This window comes from Rhinolophus sinicus, linkage group LG09 (genome assembly GCF_036562045.2).
Source record: "Rhinolophus sinicus isolate RSC01 linkage group LG09, ASM3656204v1, whole genome shotgun sequence".
NCBI classification, from domain to species: Eukaryota; Metazoa; Chordata; class Mammalia; order Chiroptera; family Rhinolophidae; genus Rhinolophus; species Rhinolophus sinicus.
In genome coordinates, this window is record NC_133758.1 from 39,836,836 (window position 1) to 39,863,606 (window position 26,771).

At 40.8% G+C, this 26,771-nt stretch overlaps 1 protein-coding gene across 3 annotated transcripts; it reads right to left on the minus strand.

Annotated features, from left to right (window-relative positions):
* LOC141573156 (calcium-binding tyrosine phosphorylation-regulated protein-like) lies at window positions 1-26,692 on the minus strand. 3 transcript variants are annotated; one of them, XM_074340218.1, is made up of 6 exons: window positions 26,467-26,692; window positions 23,799-23,959; window positions 23,647-23,700; window positions 11,900-13,141; window positions 2,563-3,170; window positions 1-362 (listed from the first exon to the last, which is right to left on the minus strand). In XM_074340218.1, the coding sequence occupies exons 2-5, from the start codon at window positions 23,944-23,946 to the stop codon at window positions 2,572-2,574; spliced, it is 2,043 nt and encodes a 680-aa protein (XP_074196319.1). In that variant the 5' UTR covers window positions 23,947-23,959; window positions 26,467-26,692; the 3' UTR covers window positions 1-362; window positions 2,563-2,571. The 3 variants fall into 3 exon arrangements, with proteins under 3 accessions (XP_074196319.1, XP_074196318.1, XP_074196320.1); XM_074340217.1 differs by having other exon boundaries at window positions 23,799-23,966; XM_074340219.1 differs by lacking the exon at window positions 2,563-3,170 and having other exon boundaries at window positions 23,799-23,966.
* Between the last annotated feature and the right edge of the window lie 79 nt (window positions 26,693-26,771).

The window sequence follows — 26,771 nt, forward strand, 5'->3', positions numbered from 1 at the left end:
GAGTGAGTAGTCTCTGGGGAAATACACACGGTGTTACAGCAAGGTGCTGCTCTTCATTGAATGTCAAATTCACTTCATTGAATGCGTGAATGACAAATACACAATTATCGAGTGGGAATACCTGGCGAGAAAAGCTACACTGGGAATGGTTGGTTGTTTTTACAGTGTGTGCAACAACTGGAAAATGCTACTGTCACGAGTCTGAAAAGATTTAAGGGCTTTTTGTGTTTGGTTGTATACCTCCTAAATTACAAAATAAGCAAGAATGCAAGGTTTTCTGCTCGCGTGAAGTTTATTGATACGTTACACTTAGTGGCAGACTCCACCTTGAAGGTCGATTCAAGCAGCCTCATTTTCCGCATCTGTTAGGAATAACATAAGCATCGAATTGTTTAAATTTAATCATGAAATAAAACATGTGAAACTAGTAGATCAGAAATGCAAGATCTCCCCTCCTGCTCTCTGGCACTAGGCTCTTAACTAATCAGTTACCTGTGCGTTTGCACTAACCTATCCTAGCATTGAACATATCCTAACATATCCTGAAAACAGCCATTTTGACAATTCCATTAAAAGTCTAAAAAGGGGGAGAAGAGTAAATGCACATGGCCTTAAGGTATTTTGATGACTAAGAGTTGTCACTTTAAACATAGTTACTGTAATACTTGAACCTGCCTGTGAATGAAATCCAGTTTTTGTCCATCAGATGTTCAGCTTGAAATCCCCACAAAATGCTTTAAGTAACTGAACTCATTGGTGTCTAGGTATTATATACTCTTAGCTCGTCTCCCCACTTCCTCTGATGACCTCCTCCTGACTGGTTTTCAGCCAGCAGGATCTACCCTTCATCTAGTTTCTCATTGAACTTTTATTCCAAATCTTTCTTGGTATGCAGGGACCCGAAATTATGGTCCCCTCTTCACGTCTCCAACATCCTCCCATGTACTCTCGCCCAGCTCCTCCCAGCCAGTCTCATTTTGGCCGACTTGCAGTGTCTGGAACTCTAATGACCTTTCCTGCCCTAGGGCTCTGTCTATGGGCTCTTTGCAAGGCTGGCTCTTTTCATTCATATATTAGTTTACATCTGGGCCAAATAAAGGAGGGCCTGTATCAGTACCTTGTTTGTTTTCTTCATCACACTTCACAATTTCCTTTTTCTTAACCTCCCCCACTGACTGTAGGGTCCATGTTTTGCTCACTCTCCTATACACAAGTGGAGGAGGAGGGGCTAGCACAGTATGTCACACTTGTGGAATGAAAAAATTTTTTTAATTGATTGATAAAACTGTGCTATCGACAGTTAATTCCAATGCGCTCTTGAGCTCTTTACTGTGTTTCCAATCTTTCCACTCTGCTGTAAATACTCACTCTAGGAGGGAAAACTCTTTACTGCGTTGATTGGATAATCTCTTGCTGTCCAGTTCCCTGCTCTTATTAAGTCTGGTCTCTGCTCCGCCCTACCCCTTCGACATGGCAACTACAGTGGTACCTCGGTTTTCGAACATAATCATTCCGGAAGACCGTTCAAGTTATGAAAGTTCAAAAACAGCCGACAGCTAGGCCTCAGGATCTTGCACTCAGGGGCAGCCTCGTGACATGTTTGACTTCCGAGGCATGTTCGAAAACTGAAGCATTTACTTCCGGGTTTACGGCATTCATAAACCGAAATGTTCGTCAATGGAGACATTCAAAAACCGAGGTACTACTGTAGATTGTAAATTCCCACTTTATGAGACGGGATAAGTAGCCTAGGAAATTGACCACGCCCTCCAGGATATAAAGGGGAACCTCACTGGTTACACAAGTAGCAACTGAGTGTATCTGACACCTGTGGCTGGAGGAAAACTGTTTCTTTCATCCAGGAAAGCTAATCCCTATGCCCGGGATTTGACCTTGAGCTAATTTCAATCTCATTTACATTGTGGTTACTACGACTCCCAGCATGCATCTGATGCCAGGACAGTTCTGGAGAAACCAAATAAGGAAGGAAAAAGCGGGAAACCGAGGAGCAACATCAATGGGACGTCACTGCCCTGGGAGGGATAAAAACTTTCGGTCAGGCCTTCCTCCTGGGGACTTGCTCAGAATTCGCCCACCTTTCCCTCTCGTGTGTACTTTCATTTCAATAAACTCCCCGTGCTTTCCTACATCTGTCTCCCTCTTGAAGCCTTTCTTGCGTGGAGACCAGGACCTGGACACCACTGCTCTGGGTGCAGTCCTCTCTTGGATATCCCCATGGGCCTCTGGCGACACTAAGAATGGTTTTCATTTTTTGTTAAATCCATCCGCCTTCAGCATCGTCCATGACTAGACACAGAAGGAGGTATTCAGAGGTGATTGGTTCCGGTCTGAGCACCAGATCCTTGGAGTGAGTGATCATGGTGCAATGCACGGCTGTGCATTTATTAGGCGGTAAGGAAGCTGGAGACAATAACCTCAGCAAATTGGAGGACACCCAACTCATTGCATATCTCGATTCAATTTAAATTTTAAATATCTCAGTCTCCAGGTTAACAAATCACAATGCTGAAAACTGCCACATATTATGGTATGGAAATTTACCTGCCAGTTTTAAGTTTCTGCTCTGCGAACATGGGCAGTAGTCACGGTTATTTCTCCAGCAATACCATAACTCCCAAAGGGAGTATATTTGTCACCAGATCCTGAACCCTTTTTGGCTACACCCTCTACTGGGAAAGCAACAGAAAGAAAAGTTGGGCTTTGTGGCCTGGGGACATCTTGTCCACTTGGAGGAGGACTAGCATTCCGGGGGCTTGGGGGGTATTTCTGGAATTTCTGATCTGCAGGAACCGCAATGGGTACTTGGACTGTAGCGTATCTCTTCAAGGAATCTGCCTGGGAGACCACAGCATGTCCAGGAAGAGGTTTCCAGTCCTGCGTTTCCTGAACATTTGAGCCTACTAGAATAAAAAGTGGGGCCCCGGTCTTCGTGCTGTTGTCCATCATCACATAAGTTGGAGGAGTAACTTTCGGTGGATGTTCCAGAAACTGTGGATCCTTAGAATTAGGTAAATAGAGGGTTGCTTGGGGGAAAGGCCCAGTAGCAGGTGGTGGTGATGGGCGATTTTGTTGATTCATATCAGTTAGACAATAAAGGGTCCACATGTTAGAATATGGTGGTGCTTGTCCTGCTTCGCTTGTTGCTATTGCTATAAAAAAGAATTTGTAGGCATTAAAGGTTTGGTCTCTGTACCAGGTGCTATGCACAGAAATATCTCTAAAAAATTTTTTTTTTTTTTTTTACATATAAACAAACAGCCGTAGTAGTATATGCCATAAAGCATGTTATAGAGAGGGCTAAGTAAATTGTGTTTGGTAATGCGAAATGAGATTCTCTACAGTTGGAAAATGAGAACAGTGCTGCGATAGAAACTGGCAAGGACACTAGAGTTGTGGCTGAAGAAGCAATCTCATTCTAAGGTGCTGTTTCCAGGTACTTAAACTTTAGACATGGCTTCTACAGGGACCTCAAGAGGAAATGGAAACTCAGCAATTTTGGCTTTACAAAAAAAAAAAAATCAATTGAAGAGTGTTTTATGCCATTGAAAAAAGGGTTAAGTCATCTGCAGTTATTTTTTTTTTTAGTTCCAGGTGTACAAAACCGTATAATGATCAGACGTTTACACCCCTCATACAGTGATAACCCCACCAAGTCTATTACTACCCCTTTGACATCATACATGGCTATTACAATACCATTAATTATATTCCCTATGCTATGCTTTACATCCCAGGACTATATATAATCTCCACATATATTTGTATATATATTTAATTATAGTTGACATTCAGTATTATTCTATATCAGCTTCAGGTGTCTAGTGCAGTGGTCAGGCATCTACATAATCTATGAAGTGATGCCCCAATAAGAGCCATACTCATCTGACACACTACATAGTGTTTACAGCATTACTGATTATATTCCTCATGCTGTATTTCACATCCCCGTGACTATTTTGTGACTACCAATTTCTGCTTTCTAATCCCTTCACCTTTCTCACCCATCCACAAACCCCCTCCCATCTAGCAACCATCAGTATGTTCTCTGTATCTATGAGTTTACTTCTGTTTTGTTTGCTCGTTTATTCTGGCCTTTAGATTCCATACATAAGTGAGATCATATGGTATTTGTCTTTCTCAGTCTCACTTAGCATAATGTTCTCTAGGTCCATCCATATTGTTGCAAATGGTAAGATTTCATTCTTTTTAATGGCAGAGTAATACTCCATTGTATAAATGTACCACAATTTCTTTATTCAGTCACCTATTGGTGGGCATTTTGGTTGGTTCCATATCTTGGCTATTGTGCATAGCATGGGAATAAACAGAGCGGTGCATATATTTTTTTGAATTAGTGTTTTGGATTTCATAGATAAATACCTGGGAGTGGAATTGCTGGATCATAAAGTAGTTCTATTTTTAATTTTTTGAGGAACCTCCATACTGTTTTCCATAGTGGCTGCACCAATTTGCTATCCCACCAACAGTACACGAGGGTTCCCTTTTCTCTACATCTGCGCCAACACTCGTTTGTTGATTTATTGATGATAGCCATTCTGACGAGTGGTGTGGTATCACTGTGGTTTTTTATTTGTATTTCTCTGATGATCAGTGACACTGAGCATCTTTTCATGTCTGTTGGCCTTCTGTATGTCCTCTTTGGAGAAATGCCTATTCAGGTCCTCTACCCTTTTTTAAGTGGGTTGTTTGTTTTTTTGGTGTTGTATGAGATTTTATATAAATTTTGGACATTAACCCCTTATCAGGTGTATCATTGGCAAATATCTTCTCTCATTCAGTGGGTTGTCTTTTTGTTTTGTTAATGATTTCCTTTGCTGTGAAAAAAGTTTTTAGTCTGTTGTAGTCCTATCTGTTTTTTGTTTTTTTCCTGAATACTAATTTCATACCCTACTACTTCACTAAATTCATTTATCAGTTCTAATAGTTTTTTAGTGGGATCTTTGTCTATATATAGTATGTCATCTGCAAATAACGACAATTTTTCTTCTTCCTTTTCCATTTGGAGGCCTTTTATATCTTTTTCTTGTCTGACTGCTGTGGCTAGAACTGCCAGGACTGTGTTGAATAAAAGTGGTGAAAATGGGCATCCCTGTCTTGTTGCTCATCTTAAAGGGAATGCATTTAGCTTTTCCCCATTGAGTATGATATTAGCTGTGCGTTTGTCATATATGGCCTTTATTATGTTGGCATATATATGTTCCTTGTAGTCCCACTTTACTGAGAGTGTTTTTATCATAAATGGCTGCTGGATTTTGTCAAATGCTTTTTCTGCATCTATTGATATGACCATATGATTTTTATTTTTCATTTTGTTTATGTGGTGTATTACATTAATTGATTTGCAAATATCAAACCAATATTGCATACCAGGAATGAATCCCAGTTGATCATAATATATGATCATTTTAATGTATTCCTGAATTCGGTTTGTTTTGTTGAGGATATTTGCATCTATGTTCATTAGGGATATTGGCCTATAGTTTTTCTGTAATGTCTTTATCTGGTTTTTGGATCAGGGTGATGTTGGTCTTATAAAATGTGCTTGGGAGCCTTCCCCTCTCCTGGATTTTTTTGAATAGTCTGAGGAAAATTGGTGTTAATCATTTTTTGAGTGTTTTGTAAAATTCACCTGTGAAGCCATCTGGTCCAGGACTTTTGTTTGTGGGAACTTGATGATTACTGATTCAATTTCATTGGTAGTAATCAGTCAGTTCAGATTTTCAGTTTCTTCTTGATTCAGCCTTGAAAGATTGTTTGCTTCTAGGAATTTATCCATTTCTTCCAGATTCTCCAATTTGTTGGTGTATAGTTACTCATAGTATTTTCTTAAAATTTGTTGTATTGCTGTGTGTTGGTTATCACTTATCCTCTTTCATTTCTACTTGGGTCTTCCTTTTCTTTCTTGATGAGGGTGGTTAAAGGTTTGTCAATTTTGTTTATCTTTTCAAAAAACCAGCTCTTGGTTTCATTGATCTTTTATATTGTTTTTTAGTCTCTATTTCATTTATTTCCGCTCTGAGATTATTTCCTTCCTTGTACTCACTTTGGGCTTATTTTGCTGTTCTTTTTCCATTTCCCTTATGAGTCAAGATAAATTGTTGATTTGAGATTTTTCTTGTTTCTTTAGGTAGGCCTGCATTGCTATGTATTTCCCTGTTAGGACTACTTTTGCTGTGTCCCATAGATTTTGGGCCATGTGTTTTCATTTTCATTTGTCTCAAGGTACCTTTTGATTTCTTCCTTGATCTCATTTTTGACCCATTCATTGTTTAATAGCATGCTATGTAGTCTCTGTAAATTTGTGTGTTTTTCAGGGTTTTTTTCCTTGTAATTGAATTCTAGTATCATACCACTGTGGTCAGAAAAGACGTTTGATATGATTTCAGTCTTCCTAAATTTATTGAGGCTTATTTTGTGGCCTAACATATGGCCTATCTTGGAAAATGTTCCATGTGCTCTTGAAAAGAATGCATATTCTGCTGCTTTGGGGTGAAATGCTCTAAAAATATCAAGTAAATCCATCTGCTCTAGTATGTCATTTAAGGCCGCTGTTTCCATGTTGATTTTCTTTCTGGAAAGTCTGTCCATTGGTGTCAGTGGGGTGTTAAAGTCCCCTACTATGATTGTGTTACTGTTGATCTCTGCCTTTTTGTCAGTGAGTCTTTGCTTTATAAATTTAGGTGCTCCTCTGTTAGGTGCATAGATGTTTACTAGGGTGATGACCTCTTTTTGGATTGACCCTTTTATTATTACATAATGTCCTTCTTTGTCTCTTATTATAGTCTTTGTTTTAAAGTCTATTTTATCCGATATAAGTATTGTTACCCCAGCTTTTTTCTCATTTCCATTTGTGTGAAATATCCATTTTCATCTGTTTACTTTCAATCTGTGTCTTTCAGTCTGAGGTGTGGGTCTCTGGTAGACAACATATGCATGGATCTTGTTTTCTTATCCATTCAGCTACCCTATGTCTTTTGATTGGAACATTTACTCCATTTACATTTAAAGTAAAATAGGTACATAGTTATTATAATTTTATTATACATATTTTTAATCTTCATTTATTTGTTTTCTCCTTTCTTCTGCTTAACGAAGTCCTTTCAACATGTCTTGTAATACTGGCTCTTTAGTAATGAATTCCTTTAGTTTTCTTCTCTGGAAAGCTCTTTATCTCTCCTTCAATTTTAAATGTTAGCCTTGCTGGGTACAGTAGTAAGCTTGGTTGTAGGTCCTTCTTTTTCATTACTTTCAATATTTCCTGCCACTCCCTTCTGGCCTGCAAAGTTTCTGTCGAGATATCAGCTGACAGTGTAACGGGAACTCCTTTGTTAGTAACTAGTTGTCTTTGTCTTGCTTTTAGGATTCTGTCTTTAACCTTTGTCATTTTAATTATGATGTGTCTTGGTGTTTGCCTGTTTGGGTTCATCTTGTTTGGTACTCTTCACTTCCTAGGCTTGTATTTCTATTTATTTTGCCAGGTTAAAGTTTTCAGTCATTATTTCTTCAGATAGGTTCTTAATCCCTTGCTCCTTCTCTTCTCCTTCTGGTACTCCTATGACACAAATGTTGCTGCACTTGATGTTGTCCCACAGTGTCCCTTAAATTATGTTCATTCTTTTATATTCTTTTTTATTTTTGTTGTTCTGATTGGGTGTTTCCTTCTACCTTGTTTTCTAAATGACTGATTTGATCCTCTGCTTCATCTAATTTGCTGTTGATTCCTTCTCATGTATTCTTCATTTCAATTATTCTTTCTGACTGGGTTTTTTTAAATGGTTTTTATGTCCTTCTTTTGTGCTTGCTATCTCTTTGTTAAAATTCTCACTAAATTCCTTAAGCATTCTTATAGTCAGTGTTTTAAACTCTGGTAAATTTCTTGCCTCCATTTCATTTAGTTCTATTTCTGGAGGTTTCTCCTGTTCTTTTATTTGGGACATGTTTCTTTGTTTCCTCATTCTGGCGTCCTCTCTCTGTTTGCTTCTATGTATTAGATAGATCTCCTATGTCTCTCAGTCTTTTCTGGGTGGCCTTATGTAGTATGTGTCCTGTGTGGTCCAATGGTGCAGTCGCCTTAATTTCCTGTGCGTGTGTTCCAGGAATGTCCCTTGAGTGTGTTGTGTGTGTTCCATTGTAGTTGAGCCTTGATTGGTTTTGGCGGATTGGTGGGATTGACTCCCAGGCTGACTGTGAGGATTGGCTATTCCCACTGTATATGAGCTGCTGTGTGGGGGTGACCTCTCAGAGGATTTGCAATTGCAGGCTCGTGTCTGTTGAGACTCTCCTTTGGGTGTGACCCTTGTGGGGCTAGCCAGGTAGTGTTCTGGTATAGTCTGAAATTGGCCTCTGGGTGTGTTGTTTCTGGTGTCTCTTGAAGGGGCTCCTGTGCAGGCCAATTTCAGCCTTGCCCTTTACCAGCCCACAGCTACCTAGTAGGAGCACAAAGCTATATTTGGTTGGTTGCTGCCTGGTGCTGGACCTGAAGGCATGTGTGGGTGGCTTCGCTGTGAACAGAGGCAGGCTACCACCTGAGGCACCTTAGCAAAAGGCCCAGTGCCCTCTAAGCTTACTGTCACCCGCCAGTGCCTGTAAGGCCCAGCTGTTGAAATAAATAGTCTTCTTAGGTACACGGTCCGGGCTGGATGACCCAGTGTTGAGGGTACACTTGGCGATACAGTACTAGCTGTGTGGAGCAGAGTCCCAGGGAATCACGAGACATGGCCAGTGGTTTTTACAAAGTTAGTGCAGATGCAGTTTTTACGCTAGTGACCAGCCAGTGCCCACTTTGCACAGCACCCTGAGAACACCACTACCAGCCACCACTCACCTCGAGGCAGTGCCTGGCCTGTGACCACTTTGTGAAATGCCCTTAGTATACTATAGCCATCCACCGTTTGCCTCAGGCTCGCAAATCCCTGAGAGCTGCCTAAGTGTAGCTGCGGCACTGGTTTTGGGTCACTGACCACCAACAAAATAGCCCTAGGCCATCGCAGACCCTCCCCTGTTGTAAAAGGCCTCTGCATCTTGTGGAGCGGGGCCAGACACCCAGATGCTCAGAGTGACCTGGCATGCAGCTTTTAGTGGGCAGGGTGCGATTCCAGGGATCTAAGAGGTTTGGTTGGTGCTTTCTACAAAGTTGGTGCAATCTCTCGTCTCCCATACTGGTGCTGAGCCCATGATCACTCCACAAAAATGCCTGAAAAGACCACAGCCAGTCACTTCTTGTCTCAGGCACACAGGTTCCTGAAAACTGCCCAAGAGATGCTGCTGCACAAGTCTTGGGTTACAGCCCAGTAAACCTTTCCTGTGCTACGGTGGGTCTGCAGCCATGGTAGAAGGATTCTACAGCCTGTGTGTGTATGGGGGGGGGGAGCAGGCCAGCAGTCAAGAGTGTCCTGTGTGATGTAGCACCAGCTATGCATGGGGCAGGGACCCAGGGCATCACCAAGGCAATGCACATGTGCACATTCCACCAGACCAATGTGGTTTGAGACCTGGCCCTTTGGGGGAGGGCTTATCTCTGAAAAGATGGCACCCTCCTGTAAGACACACGTGTGTCAGGTTCCACACAGGGACAATGGCTCCTATCCCTCCAGCTCCCACCCCACAACCACACAACTCAGTCCTTCCCCGCCTGTCCCTGGGCCTCCTGAGCTACTGCCCCTCCACCAGAAACCAGGTGAGTGCCCGCAAGTAAGCAAGTCCATATGCTGGTTCTATAAGAGGGCATCTGGGTTTCCAGCCACCCTCTACCCCATCAGGAAGGGCAGACAGAGTCCTCGCTGATTTTTACTGCCAGATGCTATGGGAACTTCTCTTCCCAACACAGGACCCCTGGGCTGGGGAGCCAGGAGTGGGGCTGGAACCTCTCATCTTCAGGGGGAAACTCTGCCACTGAGGGATCCCTCCTGGCCCATGAAGGGTCCCACCATCCATGGGGTGGTGGTCAGCCTGCTTCACATCTCCCCCCCTCCTACCAGTCTCAATGTGGCCTCTTCTTTATATCTTTAGTTATAGGTGTTCTGTTCAGTTACTCTTCAGATGATTCTTGAGGTTGATTGTTCTATAATTTATTTCTGTTTTGGTATGATCCTGGGATGCAGTAGGATTAGCGTTTACCTAATCCACGATCTTGCACCAGTTCTATATTCTTTTCTAAAGAAATCTGCACTATGTGTCATCTTTTGATCACATAATCAAATATCTTTGGCCCTTCAGGTACTGTATTATTTCCCATTAATTTGTTACCATGCACAAAACATCTGATAATCTAGGATTCAGAACCCCAGAGAACACCGCTTTTAGGAAAGGCTTAAATCGTAGGTCCTAAGTGGCAGTAAAAGGCTGGTGGTCCCACAGGGTCCATTAAGAGATCGAGGCATTCCATCCATCTGCTTACACCAAGGACTCTACAATGTCAGCTTTGACTTTCCTAATGAAGACAGCACTGCCTTGGAGGACTGCGGCCTAGAAGATGGGACGGAGGAGAGAAGGTACCTGATGGAAGAGCTGAACTTCGCCCAAATGTGCCGAGTTCTGTTGAATGCTGGGCCCTCTGTCACTGCTGCAGTTTTGTCGCTTCCCCAGAAGAGACTACGCTATGCACACAATTAAGCTAGTGTGTTTTCAATAGCTTCAAATACTTTCAATGGATCTTTCTTGAAGCTACTTAAAACAGATGCACAAGCCAAGTCTTCAGTATTTTTGTTAACGCCCCTCTTAGCGCTTGCTTGAGAAATAGTGAAGCACTGGAGAACAGTAACTTGGTATGAAGTGCTGCATAAGCCACAGGTGTGATGCCAGGCCCACACACTACACTCTCAGCACGGCCTCTGCCTTTTCAGCTGTGCAGAACCCCTGTCACACTACCAGACACAATTTGTTCTCTAAACACCTGCTTGGTTAACAGTCCTTTTGGTAACATTCTGGCTCTAGCAAGAGTCAAAGTTCAGGGAGTTTCTGCAAAAGAAATGGGGGAGGCTGGCTCATGCACGTCCCATCTATCCTCAACGGCACAAGGACCGTGCACTTGTCTAGATGGGGCAGGACGGTGGGCAGACCAAATGCCATAATTAGATGGAGACAGAGGTCAAATCCCATCTGTGTCACAGGAAAACCATGGCGATAGTTCAGCAGCCAAAGGCAGCTTGATGTGGGCACTTGTGGGGGAACTAATAGAAGAAGCCATCATCTCAGCTGCGTCCATTATGGCTCAAGCACCTGCCTGTCCTTTCTGGTGCTGCTACCTCCCGGCTCCTGTGTGACAGACAGACCTTCAACCTGACCCATCCTCTCTCCATCCAACTGCTTATGAAGCTGCTCCCTCAGCTGAGGAAGCTCGCAGGCAGGAAATCAGTGCTTGACCAACTCCCCAAACCTGGCTCCTGGCTCCTGCCTCCATGTGAAAGCACCAACACACCACCATTTCTTTCACTTTTAAAATGCCATAGCCTATGTGAAGGCATTGTTGTAGTTTGACCTTACATTCACAAGTGAGACATTTCAAACCAACATCCCCTCATCACAGCTTTTCAGTAGGAGTATTCAGAACACACGAATATGTTTGTCCCTGACAGCAGGTTCTAACGCTTTTCACTACATAATATGTTCAAAAGAAGAACACAAAGCGCTGATTGACCAAACTTGAGAACAACTTTTGGTGACGTCACTTTAAAATCGCTCATCTCATGAGAGTAAAATTTGAAATACAACAAAGTCTTTAAATAGGTTTGGCATTTCAAAAACCCTTGAAAATAAAGACTTTTGACCAACCTTCAGAGAGCCTACCTAGATGGTTACCTGAAATACAGATGTGAACTGGAAAGTAATTTTCAACTTTGTGAGTATCTAACTTTCTTACCTGGCTCCAGCAAACCTTGCTCAGGTGCTGCTTCCCATTCTGGTTCAATTTCTAGTTCAGCAGAACCTTCTGGAACAGGAGGAAGGGGGCCACTAGAAGCACGTGAGTGCCCAGCTTTTGCAGCTTCCCCAGAGGGTTTGACCTCCTTTTCCTGGGATGCAGAGTTTTCACATGACTCTTCCTGCCCAGGCACTAGTGCAACGATCTCCACGTCAAGGTGCAGAGAGTTCTCAGAGCCTACTGCTTTGGCAGAGCCCTCTGCATCCAGGGATTGTGCAGGTGGGCCTTTCAAAGAGTTGTCAGAGATCACAACTGTGGCTTCTCCCTCCATATAGACTGAGGGATCATATTTTGCATCCTCCAACTGTGCACATTTTGCAGATTTTTCAGACATGTCTGAGGCTGTCTTGCCTACAGGTATGAGACTAACTGGTGGGGACAGCTCATTTTCTTTAAGACAAGCAACATGATCGCTTAAAGGGACGGCTATTTGTTCTGGTATTTGCTGCACATAAGCAACTCCTTCAGTCACAGGCTCATCTTTATAGATGGATGATATATGAATGGTTGATGTAACCTCAATACCAGCCTGCAAAGGGACCTCAGGAGCTTGATGGTAAGCAGGAGGTTCTTGTTCATCCTGCAAGGGGAGTGAGGGAGCTGTGGATGGTTCAGCCTTATCGTCTTTATGTTTAGAACCCAAGTCTACATGGACAGATGTGTAGTTTACAACCTGCATTGCTACCCCCTCTCCAGAACACACAACAGAAGCAGCCACCACATTATCTTCAGCAGCCTCTGAGCTCAGCACCTCGTTGGAAAGAACAGGCATACTTGTTGCCACATCCACCATTAAAACGTCAGACTGATCAGAATGAATAGATGAAACGTTACCTAACATCTGAGCAGCAAACTGAACTGGGTCAGCTGGGACATAGGCCAACTCTGAGGAGACAGCTGCTGGATATGGTGATGAGGGTGGGGTGGTGGTCTTGGGCGTGGATGGATTTGAAGGACCGCAGACTGCTTCGGATGTCTCCTCAGGCTCTGGGAGCAGCTCAGCATGAGCTGAAGGGCACTGAGTGGTTTTGTTGCTAACCAGTGGTCCAGCTATACCGTCCTCCCTTGTGTCCGTAGATTTTTGTATCCGTGTAGGTTCTTGGGAAATGGTAGGTATTTCTGTTGGTTCTTTTACACTTTTGGATATCTTCTCTTGTGCTGTTCCTTTTGTCCACTTCTCAACTAAAAAAAAAAGATGATTAATAAGCATATATCCCAGAAATGAAGAATTTTAAAGAAAGCAACAAGAGGTTCAGTGTTCAAATGTCATATATATACACAAGTACAAAGGGTTTTGCTTTATTTTCTAATATCTGTGATTCGAGTGTGTAAGGAAGTATTCCTGTCCTATGCACTCAAAAGACCTCAGTTCATCTCCTTAGAAATGAGGGACTCCAAGTAGCACAGTGACAAAACTAGTAACCAGATACCACTTCTGGCTGGTCAGCATCAGGGGAAAGGTCCTAACTGCCTAGAAATATGGAAGCTGAAAACCTCCATGCAAAAAGCTGCTGACCCAAACTTCCACACACAACTAAGGAAGCGGGGAAAAGACTTCAGTGTGGCCAATAAATGCCTAATCTTCAGCTGGTATAATAACAGTAATGAAACAAATGTTGTCATATTAATAAAGGCATTCCTCAATTTAAGGAAATTGTGTGTTAATTTTATCCTCACGAATTGGAAAACTTGAGGATGATAGGGTATTTTTACATTAGGAAACATCACATTTTCCAACCTAAAAATGGTAGCACCCCCTGGCACGGCATAATAATGCAGCCAAATTCCTGCTGCCTCAGACAGAGGGGCAGAAAAGTGACCTCTGGATCCATCAGTATGGACTCTGAATCCTCAGGCATGAGGAAAATTCCTTGGAAGTTTTGGGAGGTCAAGGCAGCTGATGACATAGGAACTCCTAGAGCTGGAAAACTGAAATCCTGTGCTTGTCACCCACACACCTGTGTAACCACCTCACTGAACGTTTTCGTATCTGCTGACTTTACCGAGGATTTCTCTTGGGGATGCATTCCCCTAATATCATAATGAAATCTGTAAGTAGAATTTGCTTTACAAGAATGTGTTTGCTTCAAGTCAAAACTTGATTTGGAGACATATGTTCATATGTTCAGATACTTCCCAAAGAAAATGTCTCTTTCCACTGTAGCTGCTGATTTCTTGTAAACTCAAGGTGTAGGTGTCTTGTTCTGGACGTGAATCCAACACCAAATGATCATGTACAGAAAAAGAAAAGCTACATCTACTCTTACTTAGAATAATAACCCCATTTTCCTAACCATTCACTCTTTGGGACTCCCTCACCCACTTTTTAACAAAGCCTTTTATCCACTAATACACTTTAGCTAGTCCTTATACTGTATTAAGACACTGTACTAAGCACTGTTGAGGATATAAAATTACTTTCTTAAATAACAAATAGTGATAGGTTTGTATTATTATTGCTTTTTAAGCTTTTACAGGCTACTAAAATGGCTGACAATTGAAAGTAAATTCAGTTAGTTTAAATCAGGAAATTAAGTTTTTGACATATTGTATTCGTGATTACTGATACATTTTGCATATATTATTTATGCATATATTTATTTTAGTTATTCTTTATATATTTATTTTAATTATTATGGTAAACCTTGTATAATCCTTTCCCAAACATTTTTTCCCTTTTTTCTATTAGTTTCAGGTGTATAAAACAATATAATGATTAGACATTTATACCTCCTCTGAAAGTGAAAACCCCCCTCCCAGTCTACTGCCCCTCTGACATCGTATATGGCTGTAACTATATCATTGACTATATTCCCTATACTATACTTTACATCCCATGACCATATATATATATATATATTTGGTATAGTTGACATTTGATATTATTCTACATCATCTTCAGGTGTACAGCACAGTAGTCAGGCATCTACAGAATCTATGAATTGATCCCCCCAATAAGTCTAGTACCCATCTTGCACCCTACACGATCCTGACATTATTGATTATATTTCCTATATTGTATTTGATATCCATCCCCATGACTATTTTGTGACTACAAATTTCTAATCCCTTCACCTTCTCGCCTATCCCCAACCTATTTCCCATCTAGCAGCCATCAGTTTTTTCTCTGTATCTCTGAATCTATTTGTTTTGTTTGCTTGTTTATTCTGTTCTTTAGATTCCACATATAAGTGAGATCATATGGTATTTGTCTTTCTCATTCAGACTTATTTTACTTAGCATAGTATCTTCTAGTTCCATCCATGTTGTTGCAAATGGTAAGATTTCATTCTTTTTTTTGGCAGAGTAATACTGCATTGTATAAATGTACCACAATTTCTTTATTTAGTTGGCATTTTGTTTGTTTCCATATCTTGGCTATTGTGAATAGCACAGCAATAAACATAGCGATGCGTATATTTTTCAAATTAGTGTTTTCGATTTCTTTGGATAAACACCCAGAAGTGGAATTGCTAGGTCGTAAAGTAGCTCTATTTTTAATTTTTTGAGGAGCCTCCATACTGTTTTCCACAGTGGCTGCACCAATTTTGCAATCCCACCAAGAGTGCATGAGGGTACCCTTTTCTTCACATCCTCGACACTTGTTTGTTGATTTACTAAAGACAGCTATTCTGACAGGAGTGAGGTGCTATCTCATTGTGGTTTTTATTTGCATTTCTCTGATGATCAATGATGGTGAGCATCTTGTCATATGTCTATTGACCATCTGTATGTCCTCTTTGTGTCCAAAAATGTCTCTTTGTGTCCTCTGCTCATTTTTCAATTGGGTTGTTTTTTTTAGTGTTGAACTGTATGAGTTTTTCATAAATTTTGGATATTAACCCTTTATCAGATGTATCATTGGCAAATATCTTCTCCCATTCAGCAGGATGTCTTTTTGTTTTGTTGATGATTTCCTTTGCTGTGAAAAAACTTTTTAGTTTGATGTAGTCCCACTTGTTTATTTTTTCTTTTGCTTTCCTTGCCAAGTATATCAGTAAAAATATTACTAAGGGTAATATCTGTGAGCTTAGTTTACTTCCTATATTTTCTTCTAGGAGTTTTATGGTTTTGAGTCTTACATTGAAGTCTTTAATCCAATTTGAGTTTGTTATTGTATGTGGTGTAAGAAAGCGGTCCAGTTTCATTTTTTTTGCGTGTATCTGTCCAATTTCCCCAGCACCATTTATTAAATAGACTTGTAAATTCATGCTTCCATTGTCATAGATTAAATGACCATATAGGCATGGATTTATTTATGGGCTCTCTATTCTGTTCCATTGATCTATATGTCTGTTTTTATGCCAATATAATGCTGTTTTGATTACTATAGAATTGTAGTATAATTTGATATCAGGTAGTGTGTCATCTCCTGCTTTGTTCTCATTTCTTAGGATTGTCATGACTGTTCGTGGTCTTTTATGGTTCCATATAAATTTTAGGATTATTTGTTCTAGTTCTGTGAAAAATGTCATTGGTATTTTGATAGGGATTGTGTTGAATCTATATATTGTTTGGCAGTATAGACATTTTAACTATATTAATGCTTCTGATAGTCTGTGCAGTTTTATTGTGGTGATGGTGGTGGTGGTTGTAGTATAGACATTTTAACTATATTAATGCATCCTATCCATGAGCATGGTATATGTTTCCATTTATTTCTATCTTCTTTAATTTCTCTCTTCAATGTCTTATATTTTCTGAGTATAAGTCTTTCACTTCCTTGATTAAATTTATTCTTTGTTTTTATGTTTTGTTTTGTTTTAGTTTCAGGTGTACAAAACAATGTAATAGACATTTGCAGCCCCCACAAAGTGACAACCCCCCCAAAGTACTACCCCTCTGACATCAAACATAGCTGTTACAATTCCATTGACTATATTCCCTATGTTGTACTCCACCTCCTGTGACTATACACACATAAACACACACACAAGTTCTGACAATTATGTTCGCATACTCATCCTAGAAAAAGTGCTACATACCTCATTGCTGAATATCACTACAGTCACCGTCGAAGTATTCCCCTTGGGAAATTATGCACTGACAACAGCGCCTAATCCACCCTTCAAAGCAATTTTGGAACTCTTTTTCTGAAATGGCCATCAGAGCTGTCATCGTATTACCCTTTATGTCATAAATGTCATCAAAATGTCTTCCTTTCAATATTTCCTTCATCTTCATGTAAAGAAAGAAGTTATTGGGGGCCAGATCAGGTGAGTAGGGAGGATGTTCCAATACAGTTATTTGTTTACTGGCTAGAAACTCCCTCACAGACAGTGCCGTGTGAACTAGTGCATTGTCGTGATGCAAGAGCCATGAATTGTTGGCGAAACGTTCAGGTCGTCTAACTTTTTCATGCAGCATTTTCAGCACTTCCAAATAGTAAGCTTGGTTAACGTTTGTCCAGTTGGTACAAATTCATAATGTATAATCCCTCTGATATCAAAAAAGAAAAGCAACATCACTGCAACAAGTTCTCGAACTTAGTTGTCAGATCTCGTATGCTTCACAAACTCTGTCTCTTGACTGAATTCTTTCCTTCAAGAAGACAAAGAGCTGAGATACATTCATGGTAACAGGTTGATTTTATCAATTTTATGAAGATGAACCCAATGTGACTTCAGTGAACTGGTTCCACTTAAACTAACCACCACCACCACCACCACCATAATAAAACTGCACAGACTCTCAGAATTAACAGCACAGCTAAAGGTCTTCATTCCTGTAAAAAGTTTAAGTATTCTTTTTAAGTGTAATAAAGTGACTGATTAAAACTCATTGTAGAATACTTATATTGAAATTCCATGGAACCAATAAGATAGATAAGATCCAAGCATACAGTAAATCTTTTTTTTTAAATTAAAGTTTTTGAGGTGACAATTGTTAGTAAAGTTACATAGATTTCAGGTGTACAATTCTGTATTACATCATCTATAAATCCCATTGTGTTCACCACCCAGAATCAGTTCTCCTTCCATCACCATATATTTGTTCCACTTTACCCTCATCTACCACCCCTTTTCCCCCTTAATTCTTGAATAAGCAGAACTCATATGGAGACTTGGGGTGCTGGGACATATAACTGCCAAGGAAGAATAAGGAAAAAGGCATATTTTAGCACTAAAAGGAAGTCTGAACATTGTCAAAGACAACAGGAAAGTAAGAAGTAGGACATAATAGGAGATAGGAGAGGTGATTAATAGGAGAAGAGACAGGAGATAAAGACTGGAGGTGGAAAACTTAAGTAGCGTGCTTAAAGTTGAGAATTTGGAATATATACAGTACATATAATTTTTTAAGAGTTTCCTTGCTAGTCAGCACTCTGGGACAATCTAAACACATCTGAACCCACTGAAAACCACACATAGGTCACAGGAAACCAGAAATATTATCTCAGGCCCATCTGAGAAAGATTTCCCATTATTTATCATCTATAGCTTTAAATGAAATTCTTTTATTCAACAAATATTAACTGAATCTCTGATCACGATAATAATAGTGTAGGTACTGAATGTAGCATCTGTCATGCTAAATGCAGGGCCATGCTAACCACACAGCTACTCTGAGAGGCATGCGTTCTTCTAGACAGCACAGGGGAGAGCAAAAAACAACCCTTCTGCCCAGATTGTAAAAGATTTGATCAGAGATTCTACCTTCCTTCCTTGTCCATCATTTTAATGTCAGCTAGCACTTCTCATACACTACCCACACCCCAGCACCACAATCCCACTGCCAAGAAGGACCTTTCATTTCCCTTTCCTTTGCAGCAGGAAAAGACTTTATATCCTATGTTTTTATTCCCTCCTCTATGGCTCATATAAAGTAAAAACTTGATTCTGGTAGCTTTGGCTTTTAAATCAAAAATCAGCTCTGAAAATTCCAAAAAAATGTTAACAAAAACAGGCTCCTGCAAAACTCCAAAGTTTTACTTTTCTTACTATGAACTTTGGAAATTCAATATTGAGCAATGACTTCCTTCCTCCAGGCTATATTTGCCTTTCCCTTAAAGCAAATGAATGCTTCAATGGGTAGAGATAAACAGAACAGGAAATATTAGAGGTTATCTGAATTCAATACACTAGTTTAACATTTTTGAAAAGTATCCTTACAACGTTGAAGAGTTTGGATTTTGTGAAATAAGGGGACCTACCAAAGCTTCTGGATAGCAGAGTGAGACGTTATAAGCACAAGATGTTCTTCTTTCACATACTGACTCTTGTCTCCTTGTGCTCCTGCTCTCATCTTGGCAACCTGGTTTCCTGTTCTAGCTTTCCTGGTTTGCCTTGTCTGCTTCCCACCCAGCCCCCTCCTCTCTTAATGCTGACCCTATGTTTCTGCCCCTAGTCTGACAATCTGACCCCAATTCTTGACTATACCATGCTCGATAATTTATTTCCTTTGTTTAGTATAGCCTGTTCCCCAACTGATTAATCTTACCGGAATGGGAAAGAACTAAGACCCATGAAGGACCTAAGACCTCCTCCCCAAAACATCACAGATGATCATTCAAACCTTTTATATCTTCATGAAATTATTACCATGGTAATAAAATTGTTTATGACCTCGCCTAGGCAAGTGAAAGACTCAAGAAACAAAAGGGTCCGTTTGGCATAATACGTTTTATGTCTGTGTTTAGGGAATCAGAATAACCTTACTTGAAAAAATACTCAGAAAAGTGCTGAGTAGCACCAGAGCTTCCCAAAATTTAGTATGGATCGTCCCAAAATAGTTATATTCCTTGTTTGTTTAGTAAGAGTGTATAGCCTAAAGTATGTGTAACCAACTAGAAAAATAATGCATAAATACAGAATTTGGCATAAGAAAGTAAACACATTTATTATGAATATTTAATATGAATAAGTAACTCAAGACAATATTGAATGGTATGCATAACTACTGTGTTGCTGCATAGGAATTGAAATTGGGCCCAAAGATCAGCAGCAGTTCCTGAGTATGATTGCTAGTATCTGGCCAAGCCAAGAATGTCCAGGATCAGTTAGAAAAGTTAACAGGGTAACTCAGCTGGGGATGCAGGTGGGCTAGGCCTTCTTGATTCTTCAAAAGAGGTGGTTTTCCTTACCTCTGCTGGAGGCTGACACTGGAAACTGGACTCAATTAGGTTTAGGGAAATGGAGGTGATAGTGGTGTTGAGATTCTCTGAAGGAGAAACCACTGCCCTTTTCACTGAGTGGTGAAAAGATCAGAATTAACTCAATCTAGTTTTCAGGTCCACACAAGGTGACAGGGGAGGAAGAAGTGAAATAGTGGTAGATAATGGGGGAAAGGGGAGCTTAAATACCTCTCCCTTCACTCTTTTAGTTCAAGAATTTAAGATTTTTTCAGAGCGATGCTAGAACATTACTGACTCTATTGTGGAAAGAGAATGAATAATGCTTCTAGGAAGATCTAAGTTTAGATCCTAACTCTACCAATTATTTAATATTTAGAAGCTTGTCAGTTATTTAATCACGCCCAAGCATCAGATTTCTCTGAGTAAAATTGGAATGATGTCCCCTACCTTGTAAAGTTGTCTTGACTGACAAAATATATTGTAAGTGCCTAGGAGAAAACAGGTGCTCAATAAATACCATTCCCTTCTTTCTTCTTTTCCTAGCATATACTAAATGGTGGCACTTAAGAGACAACTCTTTCACCTTAAAATAACTCCTGAGTTTCTAAAATCCCCCCAATGAATGATTTACTTGGATAATGAAGAAACTCGCTTGAGAAGACTGAGAAGTGGGGGAGCTTTTGTTGATTCATATGGTCATGTGATCTGTTTATAATCAAACTGCAGAAAAACAAGAGGGGGATCCAAGAATGTGTTTCATAGTATGAGCTGTTTTAGAAATGGACATATGTGGGTGAAATGCCACAATGAAGGCTCGGGTAGAGTCAGGGACCATCTTAAAGATCCTAGGCTCCAGAAAATGTGGGAAAAGATGAGAGACAACAGAAAGGTGAGAAAAGTTTGCTCCCATGTCTGTTTCTTTTCCTCCTCCCTACTCCATCACCTGTCTCTGCATAACATTTTGAAGGCACTGGGGAGATGGTCAAACACTACTGGCCCTATGGTGAGGCCTACCAAGAATGGGGCTCCTTCTAAGAAAAATCCCAGGATGAAGAGTTCAAATCAAAGAAATGATATGTGTAGGCATGTATTCATCCCCATGCTTTCCATGCATATGGGCAGCTTGGAGGTAGTGCTGCTAGGCAGCGAACTAACCAATCGGCAATAACTTTGGAGGATACAGCATCCCGCTGAACATTCTTATGAAACACACGTCTTTCATGCTCACATCTGGGAGATGAGTGAGGACAGTGCATTACGGGTGGCAGTTAGCTCTTGCCCTCATGATCAAGTTCTAATACTTCCTGTTGAAGAGACTAAAAGACTAGAATAAGTCACTTGACTTAGTCCTCAAAGAATGGTTAATTTCCCCATACTGCGAGTCACCAAAAGCCTGGGAGAACCACAGTCCTCTGCACCAATAGAACATGTAGGGTATTGTAAGTGCCACCATCCATAGTTAATACTGGGACCCACTTAAGTTCTGTTTAGAGGAAGGAGAAGATGCCGCCTCTTAAACCCAAGTTTTATTGTAGAGAACTGAACAACCATGCAGCCAAATTTACCCACAGCTCCCACAGGAATAGCAGTTGGGGAATTAAACCAGTCAGTGGGTTAGGAGGATGTCACTCGGGGGAGGAAATGCCCTGTACCAAGTGGGAACCTTATGGTGTCTGTTTATCCCCAGATAAACAGGCGCCATAGTGATGCTTTCCTGGATGTAGGTGGACTCATGCCGTCTCTATGGTAGGACCTGAGTTAATGGATCCAGTTTCTCCATTCAGGATGACAATAAAAGGCCAACAGAGAAATGAGCCTAACTGATATTAGACAATAACGTTGAACTCTATGTTTTCTGGTCATCCCTTCATATTACCTTCCCATCTGCTCGCTAAACTCAACAAGCAGTGTTCGTTTCTAGTCTGCTGCCTAAAGAGCAATTGCCTTCTACAGCCACACTGTGAGCTGATTTTTAGGATTATCTGTACACTACATCAATTTCCTTGACATCTGTAGTTATTAGTAGAGAAAAGCAGCAGTATCGCCTGCCCCTTACCTCCATTGAAAGTATAACTGCTCCATTAATTCACTATGTTAATTTTGAACACTTGAGAGTCAAAGACATTAACCTAGCTGGACCAGAAACCACTTTAGTTTAGTCTACTTGCTAAGTGGAATGGTGGGTAAGTTGTTCAGTAAACAAATTCGCATCAAAGGCTAACAGTTAGTTCCATTTCATCATAAAGATTCACTGACTTCATCACCACTCTCAAACACAGTAAGCTTGCACACTCCCCTAGCTCTCAAACAGCTCCTGGTACAGAGGACACACGCCCAAAGGCCATAATCACCTTGACTGCTTGGGAAACCAGGCTTATGGGGAGGGGGAGAGGATCAGTGTTCTAGCACTTGTCTGTACACCTTGCTGGTGGTAAGCAAATCCCAGAGCTGTTTCCCATGGTAAGCTGAGAATGCCATCAGGACCATGCAGGAGAGAAGCCAGACTGGGCAATAAAATATCCCTGAATCTCAGCCATTCACTCTCCTGCCCCTTCAAATGCTTGACTCGTGTTAATCTTGGTTTCTGTTATGGGTGTCCTGTTCACGCAGGTCCAAACGCTCATGACTTACTGCTGATTTGTCTCTATCAGGGCCATGTTATCTATTAACATCACACAATGGTAGAATACAAAATTGGCTGAAACTTTACTGATCATACGTTTTCTTTCTCTATGATCATTCCAAAATGGTGGTCAGCCAGAATTTATTTGTTTCCCACACTGAACACGAGTCTCCATTTTCAACACAAAATTCTTCCAAAAGCTTTTTCTTACCATTCTTTTAGACATGAGTTCCTGCCCTTGGGATTTGACCAAAATATATTTTTTGTTTATAGTGATCTTCACAAATTTTCATCATGAAACTCAGTTTCATGCTGTCATGTTTGCATAAGATAGACATTTACACATTATACACATAAAACACAACTGTTTTTCTAAGCAGATATACAGCCCTATGTCAAAGAGCCTGGGAGAGACCAATTTCTGTGAAAAACTTCTCTCTTCACTACATAGAGACACATACAGAATAGATGGTCAGTGACACCTCAGTGATTTCCTGTCCTCCAACCTGGACTGCAGTTAAACCATCATGGGGAGAGAAAAAAGGCGTGGTAAACTTCTTTACAAAAAATCTTCTACGGTGAAAGTTTATACAACTTTCCTAAGTAATGTATTTCATTATAATTTGAGTCTTTATTACTACAAAATCTAATTCTTTTTAAGGTCACTGTACTTCCTTAAAGACAGGGCATATTGGAAAAGTTTGAGTCCCAGTTTACAAATCCTGTTCTCATTGTACCAAATGGTTTTCAATACATGTGTCCTATTTTTGCCTTCTTAAAATTTAGAATCCTCCAAAATGTCAGTCCCCAGGTTTAAAAAAACACCTGATTCAATATAAAAAACTAAGCATCCGTTTGATTATTTAAACATAAACAGTGTGATTAAACAGATAATATTTGTGGGCATCTCTCTGAAGTTTGATGTATGCTATTAATGATGCGATAGTTTATAACTAGTATTCTTATACTATTACCAATTGCGGTACTTACCTTTAATCTGATGAAATTGCTTAACCAGATCTTTTATATCCAGACAAGAATTCCCTGAAGGAATAAATACAGGAAATCACATACAAGAAATCCCAACTTAAAATTCTTTCTTTTCCAGAGCAACAAATATACTATCTAAAGCAATAACAAACCTTCTCTAAACAGAATAAGTTCTTCAAAATAAACTGCTACAAACTGGGTGATGTTTTGCGGGCAGGTTCTGAGGACGGCTCTGCTAATTCCCTCGAGCAGGTTCTTGAGGCCATAAGGTATGACAATTTGGGGCTTTGAAGAAATCATTTTTGGCAGATGTCTGTAATCTCAAATAATGAAGAAGAACAAAGTCTCATAGTGTATTCTTTCATTAAAATATTTGAGTTAACTATAGTTTCTAAGAACAAATATATCTCCTATTAAAATTATTAGCTTTAGTTCTAATCTCTTAAAATTTATCCTAGTAAAATAGGCTAATTGTTGATGATAGTAAAAAGATTAAAAAATGACATTACCAGTAGGTTTTTATGTGCAGGCGAGCAATCTAGTACTATTACAGAAATTCATGGGAAAAGCTGTGACAGACACTACAGGATATTTAAAAACAAACAAACAAACAAACAAAACAAAAAAAACAGGGAAAAAAACAAAACCAACCAACCAAACAAAAAAAACTTGTTTCTGTAAAATTCAGTAGATACTTTGTAGAAGAAAATTTCAAGAAAAATAAATTAAGCTTATCTGTGTCCAAACTATATCCCTCCAAAACACATGGGCACTGACTTTTCTGTACATTTATCCAATGGAGCTACAAAGTAGGGTTTCTGCAAGAAAATGTCTTCTTTTATATATATACATTTTTCTAAATATGTCCCTGGACATTGATCATCTAAGTATACATTTTTAGCTTTATATTTAATTTTTTTAATGTTAATCAGAATAGGTATAAGTTATATGTGGTATTGTACCACCTACCACCAGGTGCACCTCTTTCTTTTCTCATATCCTTCCTTAACCTGTGCCCTAGTATCTGGATCTTAAGTGGCACCAAGGGTACTGCATAGTATAAACTAATTCTCAGAATTGCAGAGGTTGCCACCCTAAACTGTGTGTGTGTGTGTGTGTGTGTGTTCTTTTGTGTTCTAAAAAAGGTTTAAGAAGGCTTATAAATACACATAAAGAACAAAATTAAATATTGAAGGAAATCAGTCCAGTGATAAATGAAAAATTATGGTAGGAAAAATAGGATGAAGCTACAGGGAAGGTTAGTATTCCAATAAAAGCCCCAGACCCTACACTTTGATAAAAGATGGGGTGTCACATCAGTCCCTGAGCTACCAAGCAGCCATCACAAGAAAGGAAACTGGTGGTTAAGTGATTCAGGTTTTCTGACATTAAAAAAATCAGTAGCTTAGGAGAATCACAACTATTCTGGACACTGAGACCCACGAGAAATTTCTCCTGTGGGTCCTCATACAGAGGAGAATAGTGTGTGACATAATGTACCATGTCCTTCATAACAACCCTACAGTAAACAGATTAACAAGTAGCATGGAGCTAAGAGGCAGTATAGTTACAGCAATTATACAAGGGGCCAAGCTCTAATAAAAAGCAACTAATGTGTCACAGCAAAATGCTGAATAATTGAAAGTACATTTCATCTTCAAAAAGGTCAGGAAAAACATGAAGCTGGATTGGCCAGAGCAAACCCTTTGAGACTATAACTAAGTGTATTGAATCCTTTAAGGAAATGAAACTATCAGAGTACAATTAAAAATAACTGCACTGACTTAAACCATTAAAAAAAAATTTGTGAAAAACAAAACCGAAAACAGTATGCAGGGTTGGCAGGCCCACATGCTAAATGTTAAGGGACATAGGCAGTAATTATATGCTACATATACATACATACATATGCATTTATATACATACATAATTTTTTTTTAAGTACATCCTTTGCACCCTAGTGTAAGTGCATGGGTCATGTTTTCAAAGTGGCTTATCAATAGCCACGTGGGAGCTAACAAAACACACTTTCTGCAGGAAGTTAGCAGTTGGTGCCACAAACTGGGGGGCAAGCAGCCATGAGGTGATCTTAACCTTCCTCAACACAGGCGGCGCTTCCAGCCCACCAGACTATCTGAACACGTGGGGACATTTAGTGCCCCAGGACCAGGAATGCTGAGCGTCCTACAACGCAATCCTGTACCAGGAATTGTGCTGAGCAACTTGAGAAATACTGGGACACCAAGCCTCACTACATCAAGGGGAAAAGTCACAAGTACAGACAGTGAGGGTTGTTTGAAAGTGAAAGCTTAATAACTGCTCCCTCGTCTCTTCTTTAAAGAACGTTTTTGCAAAACTAACAAATGTAGAACCCACATTCCGCGCGCCAAACTGTGAACCTCCTTTACCCACTGCCACAGGGTAACACCCTCCTGGGAAGCAGTGCCTTTGACTGAAGATGCGAGTGGGGGGCTTCGGAGCCACTCCAAACGTAACCCGCACTCCACGCCCTCCCTAAAGACCTGGGCCGGCTCTGCGGGACGCGCTGGGTCTGGGCTGGTTTTGCCCTTTGGTTTGCTTGGTGGAGACGGCAGTGAAATGTGGGAAACCGGGCATCCTGATAAGCCAAGTGGTTCAGGAGAGGCAGATAGCGGGTCCGCTACCCGCGGCCACAGTGGCGCTGGCCGGCTGTTGCCACACTCACCTGTGTGGCCGGCCCCTCCCTAGCGGCCCCCACTCCCACCCGGGCGGCCCTCCGCCTCTCCCGACACTGAGGAACCGTCCTAACTGCCTCCGGGGCGCAGAAGGGACCCGCCCCACCTCCTCCTTTGCGGCTACGTTCGAACAAGCTTCTTCGTTGCCCCCTTGCCCGCGCTCCTAAAGGAGGGCGCCTCCTGCCGGCCTTTTATACCTCTGGGGACGTCAGCACGTGACTCATAAAGCCCGCGCCCACGCAGCCGGCCAGGGACGGCCACGACAAGAGGCGGGGCCTCGGCGTCCCAGCCAATAGGGAGCCGAAAGGGACAAAGGCCGGAATTCCGCCAGCCACGTGGCAGGCTGCGAGCTTTTCTGGCAGGACACCAAAGGGCAGAGGAAAACGGCCGTTTCCAAACCCGGGAGTCCAG

Excerpts from the sequence above, each read along its gene's own strand:
- LOC141573156 (XM_074340218.1), bottom strand. The coding sequence starts at position 23,946 with ATGATTTCTTCAAAGCCCCAAATTGTCATACCTTATGGCCTCAAGAAC. Across the intron at positions 23,701-23,798 it reads ACTTATTCTGTTTAGAGAAG|GGAATTCTTGTCTGGATATA; the intron begins GTTTGTTATTGC and ends TTATTCCTTCAG. Across the intron at positions 13,142-23,646 it reads GCAATTTCATCAGATTAAAG|TTGAGAAGTGGACAAAAGGA; the intron begins GTAAGTACCGCA and ends TTTTTTTTTTAG.